Source organism: Aulonocara sp. 'chitande type north' Nkhata Bay, linkage group LG7 (assembly GCF_057382095.1).
Source record: "Aulonocara sp. 'chitande type north' Nkhata Bay isolate Kocher_YH1m ecotype deep benthic linkage group LG7, A_spYH_male_GT1.1, whole genome shotgun sequence".
NCBI lineage: Eukaryota > Metazoa > Chordata > Actinopteri > Cichliformes > Cichlidae > Aulonocara > Aulonocara sp. 'chitande type north' Nkhata Bay.
The window spans coordinates 54,938,175-54,948,307 of NC_141350.1; the positions used below are offsets into that span (position 1 = coordinate 54,938,175).

The window sequence follows — 10,133 nt, forward strand, 5'->3', positions numbered from 1 at the left end:
TCTTTTCAACTTTTGATTTCCTCTGAGTGCAAACTTCAGTTCTGTTAGTCACTGCAGAGTATTTGTAGAAATATGCCAGCCTTTGTTGACAGTAAGCTTGAGATGGAAGATGTGCGAGGATTCAAAGTACGATGAGGCAAATCTCAAACGTGAATATGAATGTAAAATACAATCAACGGCAGAAATATTGGCATTGATTTTATTTTTTATATGTTTTGTTTTATTATTTTTTTTTATTATATTTGAGGGGGGAAAGTAATCTGAAAATAAATGCATTTCCTGCTTTTTAATTCTCTGCCTCTTCTGGTAAATCTTGTGAAAACACATTGAAAAGACATTTCAATGTAGTTCACCAGGTGAAGGTCATGCATTATTGCCATTAAAATTTGGATCAGTTGAGTCAGAGTGCGGAAAGAATACTTCAGCCTAATAAACACAGGAAACCAGAACTCCCTTTGGATTTCCATGGTTTAAAAACAGATAAGCTCTACAGAGCTTCGTAGATTGTTCCCTTATATGGAAATAGGCACATTGATGTCTGAGTAATAATCTGTTAAATTGACTCGATGTTTCACATTTGGTCTCACCCACTAAGGCATGTTCTCTTTCCAATAAAATAGCACCTCTCGTACACTGCCACATTCCCTGTTTTGACCTCACTTTATTTACTGCTCATTAATTTCCATAGTTAAGGTGTAAACAAAAAGAAAAACTTGTAATATTCCACTTTGAGACCGGTTTCATCATTTATCCTCTTGGAAAAGTAAGATGATTGAGAGATAGTTAGAGATATATATATATATATATGATATAGAGAGAGATAGATAGAGATATCTATATATCTATCTATATATCTATCTATCTATATATATATATAGATAGATAGATAGATAGATAGAGATATCTCTATCTATATCATATATATATCTATAGATATATATATATATATATATATATATATATATATATATATATATCTATAGATATATATATGATATAGATAGAGATATCTCTATCTATCTATCTATCTATCTATCTATATATATAGATAGATAGATAGATAGATAGAGATATCTCTATCTATATCATATATATATCTATAGATATATATATATATATATATATATATATATATATATATATATATATATAGATAGATAGATAGATAGATAGATAGATAGATATATATAACAAATAAATAGCCCTGCACCAACTTTGCACTTTGTACTGAAGTTATTAACTGTTAAACCAAACTGATAAAACTTCTTAATTTTACTTCAAAGTCTGATTCCAAATATTTGTGCGCACATCAAAAAGGGTGAAAAAGCACTTTAATTGCAACATAGCAACTTCAGACATTAAATTTGCACTATGGGAAGAAGGCAAACCAGCAGTGGCAGTGTGATGCTTTGGGTAATGTTCTGCTGGGAAACCTTGGGTCCTGCCATCCACGTGGATGTTACTTGCAGACCATGTACACCCTTTTTAATGGAAATTGTACTCCCTGATGGCTGTGGAATCTTTCAGCAGGCTATATGCCCTGCCCCAAAAACAAACAAACAAACAAACAAAAAAAAAAAAAAAAAAAAAAAAAACCCAAAGGTTTAGGAATGGATGAACAACAATTAATTTAAGGATTGACTGGGCCTCCGAACTCTTCAGACCTCAATCCAGTTGAGCATCTGTGCGACAAAAACAAAACCTATTTTAGGTGATAAGCAACACACCATTTCCTGAAGTTTGACTTTTATAGGTAAGGCTATGTCCATATTAATGCATTTTCGTTTGAAAACTCATTGTTTTCTCTCCGTTTTGGCCTCCCATCCACCCTGAGATGGCGTTTTCCCCTATCCGGGCTAGTGTGGACATAGTCTAAATGACCCTTCCAAGGAACAAAACCACCAGTGCTGATTTCTTTGTTGCAGTTTGTCGTTTATTGCTGCCCACATCATTGTGACATTACTTGGGTGCTTTCACAAACAACTGTACATTTGTAATACAGTAATTTCACTTTTTTTCTTTAAACAGTTGTGATGGTCATAATAACACTGAAGGCTCAGTCTGGAAAGCCAGTTTCAAAGGTTAAGCATATGATGCCAGTCTTTCACATAGTAAAAATGGTCCTAAAAAAGAAAGAACTTCAGCATTTCAATCTTTTTTGGTACATAAACTTTGGGGAATGTGTGAGTATGCCTTCTCACGCCACCCCTTTGCTTCTCCTTGTCAAAGGCCTCAGACAGGAGCTCAGTGGCCTTGGCTGGCCTTGTCAAACAGAGCCTCCAGCTGCTCCTTGGAGGTAGCCTCCTTTTGCTGCATCAGGTCAGCGTGGCCTTTGGTGACTCCCCAGCTATCAGGTGTGGACATGGAGGGGCAGAAGGGGCGGCCAGAGGCGGGCTTCAGCTTCTCCCAGTAGTCACGGCGGGCCCTAAAAAGAGAAATGGCAAGGTGTCCTGAAAACAAAACAGTGGCAATAATCTTGAGGTGCTTTGAGAAAACTGAAATAACATCTACCTAGCTCTAACCCAAGGCTTGGTGTGCAATGACAGGCCACTACCCCAGCTGCCATGCTTCTCAGATCCAGCAGGAAGACAACCTCGCTCAGCTTCCAGCTCCTCAGCCAAGGCACGGATGTGATACGGTTCAAATCCGCAGCAGCCTCCAATGTAGCGAATCCCAGCATTATATGCTTCCCGGGCATATTTATGCATGTCCATTCTGGTCAGGATCCTTGGCTCCAGACCTGTTGGAAGAGGAGTTTATTTTTGAGGATTTCTTAAAAAAATGTTTATGTGGATTGAGAATTTTTAATTTTTTAAAACTTTTTTTTTTAAAAAGTAGGGTAATGACCAAACGGGAATTCCGGCAGGTCGATGAATCCCTGGCAGCCGCAGTCCGGAGTATGAAAGGCCAGTGGCTGGGACATGTAGTGAGCCTTCAGCCCAGCCTTCTCCACACCCTCCTTCATCAGTTTCACAGTCTTCACACAAGTCTCTGGGTCAAAGTGGCAGTTAATGCCAACAATATCAGCACCTACAGAGAAGATGTGCAGAACAGATCAGAACTGAGGCAATAAATTGTTGAGATTGTGGAAAATTCTTGTAAGAAATGGTAGCAATCCATGTTGGTTTCAGCTCAATGCTGGATGTATCAGTGCACATGGCTGATTACCTCAGCATCTGTTCATACCACCACTGGATGGCAGCAAAAATCTGATCTACACAGTGGCTTTAACAAGAAATCTAATGACTGAACATTAACACAGACTAAGACTTCAAATGAATACAAACTGCATGCATCGAGTTTAAGATGTCAGGTCCATACCACTAACATGCTAAAAATGCTTTCTTGGTGTATTTGGAGATTGTGACAAATGAAGTTTTGGACCACAAAAACACCAGAAGTCAAGATATTTTGAAACGTAGACACTTTGCAGACCTTGCAAGTCTTGATTTTTTTTTTCCCCACATAACAAAACGAGATGTCCAAACACCCACATTTAGATTTGCAGTGCTGTTGCGTAATAATATGCGCATTTGTATGACATACCCATGGTAGGCCTGATTGCATTGCTAGACTATATGCCATATGACATAGGACCCGAGCACTTCCCAAACCAACTAAAATTAGTCTTCTGGAAATGTGTAGATCAGCTAAATGTGAGCAAAAGATTGTCAGCATCTGATGTAGGAAACAAGAAAGATTGGCGCAAAGCTTCCACATGTGCCAATGGGAAAATTATACTGAATCCCACATGTCAGCTGAAGATAGCAGGTCCAAAAACAAGCTTGAGCGTAATGTAGCACTAAAACAGGGTGAACAGTTTCCCAGGAGGGTAAACAAGTGCAATGGATAATATTAATTACAGACCCACTGTGTCCCTCCAGTGTGCAGCATGCACTACACCCTGACTGGTCCAGCTACACAGAACAAGACCAGTTCATTTTAAACTGCTTGACCTGAATTTACCATAGTGTGACAAAAAAAGCAGCTGTGAGGAGAGGTGCACTTAGCTCTGAATACGACATTGAAGCCCCATTAAGATACTGAATACACTGTATGTTGTCCACATGGTTCACCGTACCAGGAGGTGTGCGGACCACAAATGTGGGTTCTTACCAGACAGGGAGAGGGGAATGAAAGATGCTATAGAGTTTCATTACAGGAAACAACTTTAAGCACACAGGCTTTCTTTACAGAAGACGAATCGTAATACTCTAGGCCGAGTTAGCAGGAGAAGTCTGGAGTACGAACAAACCAGCCTTAAGTTCATAAGAGACATTTCAACATAGTTCATAGTTATTCATAGGCAGAACTGTGTGCAGCTGTTTGAGCTGATAATGAATTTGAAGTCTGCTTTTATCAGACCTGATCCAAGAGCTTCAATGACATGCAACAGGGTTCGCATCCTTTAGACAACAAGACATTCTGCAATTGTGACCACTGATGTGTGCATCCATTGCTCTGTAGTTACATTACCAAAACATTAGTTCTCAGGTAGTTTCTCTAAACTCTGCTGAGTTTCTTCATATACGTCAAACAATGGCGCCAAAATTAAATAATATTGTTGATTAAACATTTTTTTAAAGTCAACTTTTCTTAAATTCCTGTGACTCAACGTGCGGGAAATTGTCGTACCAGCTTTAACAAGTCTGACTGCACAGTCTCCAGGGCTGACGCCGTTCAGGTCCCCTTCAGGTCCAATGCACAGAGTCGCAGCGACTGGCTTACCGGAAGCCTTCAAAACCTGGACTGCCCACTCAGCCTCTTCCACGTGCTCAAAGTACTGCAAGGAAGCACAAAACGTAAAGACTGCTGAATTACTAAAACAGTTTAAAGCTGCTGTGGGAGCTCTTTGGGACCCCTCAACCTGAATTCAACATACCGGTCCATAAAGGCGTTCAGTCATGAGTACAGTACAGAGTCATGAGAAACACATTCAAATACATTTTTTTGCAGGATACACTTATCTCAGTTACTTGTGCTATTTAAGCAAACAGAAGGGCCGTGTCTGCAACCAAGGGAGGTGACTTTGCTACTCACTGAGACAACTTTCTTTCTCAAGTCTAAGTGGAAAAAATATATAAAGTGGTCATTAGTAAACCTGGGCTCCAGCATTTAGATACTGAAATGTGAGCAGTTATACAATGACATGGTGTAACACCCCCTCCAGACTTCTTCAGAGTTCAGCACCTTACGAGAGGGGAATTACATGTATAGACATAAAATATATAAATGCATGAATAAATGCATTTCTAATTGCAAAAATGCCCAAGCTGAAAATGATTCATTATTAATAAAGTCATTCAGAGACAGGAGAAGAGATGATATTCTAACCTGCTGCAATGGTTTTGTTAACTTTGCTTTACTCCCAAATCTGCACTGAGACAGTTCTAGTTCAGGGACATCTCTTTAAATGTTGACCTAAGTGATCTCTTATCAAAAGTTGCTTTAAGTTTCCAGAAGGAAATGTTTAAGTTCACGGCATACCTCTGCAATCAAGAAGTCGACATTTTTCTGGACAAAGACCTCGATCTGTTTCATGAAGATGGCCTTGACCTCCTCCTCGGTCTTGCCGCTGAGGTATGCCGGGGTCTGAGAGACTCCACCTGCCACCAGAGCGTCACCCTCATTGGCCACCTCTCTGGCCAGGTCACAAGCTGCTTCGTTTATTTGGCGTCCCTGTGGATGAAAGGAAATATTTTTTAAAACCACTTATAAATCAGTTCAACTTTCATGTTTTGAGTCCGTTTAAACCCCTCTGCATGCTTGATGAGAGCTCAGAGCAGCTGCACATGAAAACAAACTCACGGTGAAGCTCAGAGTCTGGCCCCTGTTCTCTAGTTTGTCATCGCTTGCGTAGAAAGTGAACGTCTGCATGACATTGGAACCAGCTCTCAGGAACTCTCTGTGCAGCTGCCGCACTGCAAACACAACACCCCCCATTCAGCACTCACAAAACTGGAACTTCAACATTTAAGCTTTAAATGGAGAGCAAGCAGAGTCCTACCCGCTTCGGGGTGCTCGGCAGCAGCTTCAGGTGTCCACGGCCCGGCTTTTACATAACCTCTCTTCTCGAGCGCGAAGACAAAGCCTCCGTCCCCAATAACGACCTCTCCTGCATCCAGGCGCTTCAAAATGTTCTGCCGTGAAGTTAACACGCAAATCAAATCAAAACAACACACAGAGCTGCACAACACCCATTTCATTGCATGAAGCGCGGACAAGCTGACTCAAGTTCAGAGCGCCCTTTACATTTTTTAATCATGCAACATGACGAGAAACATAATAAACAAAAACAAAATACAACGTGTGCATTATCCAGGACTGATCGGAGTGCACGCCCACCTTCTTTTCTCCCGCTGGTGCCATGATTACTGTAGCAGTGACCGCCTCACACTTCTCAGCAGCAGAGTCTTGAGTTTGGAAAAGGCTCGCTTACGGCACCCACGCTGCATTTATAATCCAAGATGGGTGTGTCGCTCCTGATGTCATCCGAATACCACCTCCCTCTTCCACTTCTGATCTTGTTGTTGGTGACGGCGCAGAATCCGTAAAATCTCGGCTCTGTGGAGAGGCGTTGTTTGATCACTTTTGCGGAATAAAAGTACAGCATCTAACCTTTATAGGAAGTTTGAAACCATTACCTATAAAAAACAAAAAAACAAAAACCGTTTTCTAAAATGATTTTTCGCAGTGTTTGTGTAAGGACAGGTCAGGTAAGTGAACACACAGGGTCAGACAGCACTGCCTAATTTTTGTGTTTGTAGGTCAGTTATGCCTAAGAAAGAGCTGAATGAATTGTGTGTGTATGCTCACTGATGATGTTATGTCAATGGCAACTGGGAAAACAATTATGTGGTCACAAGGGAGTCACCAAGGGGGGCCAGGGGTGGCACTGCCCATCCCCCAAAATTTGCTGGCCCCTCCAGTGGCCTCCCCTGGCAAGGCTGTCCTATTTTGGTAATGATTCTAATAAACATGAGCACAAGAGAGAGGAAGACACCCCACAACGAGTTGAATGACATTAATTTGTTATTTATTCCTGCTTAAAACAGATTGTTATGGATTTCAAAATCTTATTAGATTTGTAATATGTACATGTTTTCAGTGATATCATCTTTGATAGCAGAAAATTAACTAGGCATATAATTCTTTTCTTTCTCCCTTTTTTTTTTGCCATATTTTTCAAGTAGCCTATATTTGACAACATCATAATAAGACTGGAAATTCTGTTTTTGGTTTGCCACCCTAATATTTTTAGTGGCCCCCATACGGCCACCCCTATGTAAAAATTCTGGAGGCACCCCTGGTGATTACACCTTACAAACCAGTAAGGTGTAGGTTGTTTGGGTGTGACAGGGCTGAATATAGACAACAGTGATGTAAACTGGGGTCAGATCCTCAGGTTCAGGTCTTTGGCTCAAGTCTTCATTCGCCACACAACTGCCATGGTAACTGAGACCCTGTTCACCCAGCATGCCATGTTTTTAGGGTCCTAAACAGTTTTCTGTACTTGAATATGCAGTATTATATGAAAAGTCTAACTGTTTAGCAAAGTAATGAAAGAAGTATTTAAATCATTTACCTATGTAAAATAAGCAATACTCACATATTCACAGCAACCATCACCTCAAGGTGTTTATACTGCAAAGCACAGACCCTACATTATTTGTGAGAAAAATGCCAACAGCCAGATTCCCCATGAGCAAGTGCTTGGAGATGGTGGGAGAGAAAAACTCAATTTTAACAAGAAGAGACATACAGAAGAAATGCTCAGGGCATCACAGTGGAAGTAAAGTAGCAGTCTTGAGCATGTGGCAGCATGATTAAGGGATAGTTCAGGGTCACATGACCCAGCCCTAATGAGAAACGATAAAACAATAAAGTTTCATTCCAGTAAAATAAACTTGTGGACAAATGATGGAAAAATAGATCCACATATATCTGGGAATTTTTGAAATTGGAAAATATTGTTCTGTAAAGACAGAGTTAACTGATATTAGGCCGTAAATGACCAAAGAGATGATACCATATGTGGGGGGTGTAAGCTGGGTGGGGCTACTGCTCAGCTGCAGGAGGAGAGGTGGAGCAGTTGATTAAGGGACCAGAGAGGTTCAAGAACAATAGAGCAAATGTCTGTAAAAGCAAGAAATTACTGTTCCATCAATATAAAGAAAAACAGTAAATTGAGGATATGGATCAGTTACCAAAGTTTCGGTACAGGTCTGCTATTTCATGGTGATTTCTAGCCCTGGTTGCTATGGGTCTGATGTTGCCTGAGGAGTTTTATCTGTGTATGTTTGCATGTAGTAGAGTGGAGCCATCATTCCAGATCCAAAAAAACAAAACAAAAAAAAAACAACGGGAGGCAGCAACTCAAAGGCTTTGTCACATTGACAACACTAAAATCTATATGAATCTCTTCAGTCATTCAGCAGAATGACGTGTAATTGCTGTGCAGTGTGTGTTGTTTGGCAATTAGTTGCTAAATTTAAGAGCACCCTCACTGAAAAGTTGACAAAACCTCAAATCACAGGAAGAAAAAGAAAATGTCAGGCGCTACCACTGCCTTGGGCTTTCCATTATTGCCTTTACAAAAGAATCTGACCATAAAATAAACCCACCAGACATGGAGTTGGAGACTGAGACGGTATTCTCCTGGAGACAATTCTCTGGGTTTCTCAAGCCTTTAATTAACTGCCCTGTGCTCTTCAAATACCTGGTCTTCTATCTTGTCTCACTTTCCCATGCTACATTTATGCCACTGATCCCACATGCCTAGCTTATCTGATTGGCTTGTCGAGAGGAGTTGCCTGAGACTGAGACTCAACAGTGTGGGAGGCACAACCAGAGGCCTGCTTCTCTCTTACCTTAACTCAGGAGATGCAGAAAGTATTTGGCTAACCTTTCTATGAAAAACATGTGACTAAACTCCATCTCACTCTCTGCCAGGGCAAAATTAGTGGCTGAAATGACAAAGTCTTCAAAGCCAACTATATGATTGACTGCTGCTTGTTTCCTTGCCTTACCCATACTCCCCTCAGTGAATCAGAATCTTGGTCAATCACATCTTCATCTTTCATGGGATTCCATCATATTCTGTCTCTATAAAATGCATCTTTCATCTCATAAGTCTGGAAGACGTTGCATTTAGCCCTATGAGCCTCATACTGTACGTTCTCTGTTCTGGTTACCATCCTCATTCCTAAAGCTAACCAGGAGATGAGGACTGCCCTCTGACAATCCTTCCACCTGGAGTTCTCAGCTGCCCTGCCAATCTAATGTCTCCTTAAGTATTTCTCCTTTTTTGTCCTTTCTTGGCTATCAATCTCCCTCTACAGGGGTAAGAATTAGCTGTTGCATCAGCTAAACCTGCAGACATACACGAGCACAGGAAATGAGCCTGCACTGCCCCCCTCATCTCCTCAAGATCCAGAATCAAGCTAACTGCTGTTATATGCCTGTCCCCAGTTACAGACCAAAAGGTGCACATTCAAAAAGGACCAAAAGAGACAATCAGTGCTCTCTTAGTTGTCCTTGTATTTTTTTTTATGTTTTTTAGGTCCTGTGATATGAAATCTGAGTTGTCCCTTGGAATTCACCCCAACAATTCCCACATCCGTGTAGTTTGTGTGTCCTTGTGAAGCAGAGCCACAGGAGGTGGACAGGAGGTGGCGGAGGCCATCAGCTTCTGCTGGGCTGCAACTTCTGCAGCCACAGCCATAAGTCTCTACCTCAGCAGACTGCCAGATTGTGTTTTACCACACTAATATCTTTTTTATTTATTCCTACTCATCAGCTCTTCTCTCTGAGCTCTGCTGCCCAGCCTTTCCTGCCTGATTATACTCTCTCCCCTGCCTGCAAAGTTTAAAAGAAAGAGATGAAATTATTACTTTTTTATATGTAAACAAAAGGCAACACATTTATTTAGTCACAAGCAAAACCAAAACTGCACAAATATTTTAGGTTAGTCTAGATCTCCATGGCACTCCTCTGGCAAACCAGCCCAGACTAACACAAGAGTCAACTAGGCCAAACAACCAGTGGGATGTTAATTCTGAGGGCGGCAGAGCAGACTTGTCATTATGAACTGAAGACAAAGCACACACAGGGAGAAATATATTTATATAATT

General features: G+C 40.9%; 1 protein-coding gene across 1 annotated transcript; it reads right to left on the reverse strand.

Annotated features, from left to right (window-relative positions):
• Positions 1-1,911: 1,911 nt before the first annotated feature.
• On the reverse strand, positions 1,912-6,497 carry bhmt (betaine-homocysteine methyltransferase). Its single transcript, XM_086301408.1, has 8 exons — positions 6,346-6,497; positions 6,008-6,140; positions 5,809-5,921; positions 5,488-5,679; positions 4,636-4,783; positions 2,848-3,030; positions 2,512-2,740; positions 1,912-2,425 (listed from the first exon to the last, which is right to left on the reverse strand). Exons 1-8 carry the CDS (start codon positions 6,367-6,369, stop codon positions 2,245-2,247), a joined length of 1,203 nt encoding a protein of 400 aa, XP_086157534.1. The 5' UTR covers positions 6,370-6,497; the 3' UTR covers positions 1,912-2,244.
• Positions 6,498-10,133: the final 3,636 nt, after the last annotated feature.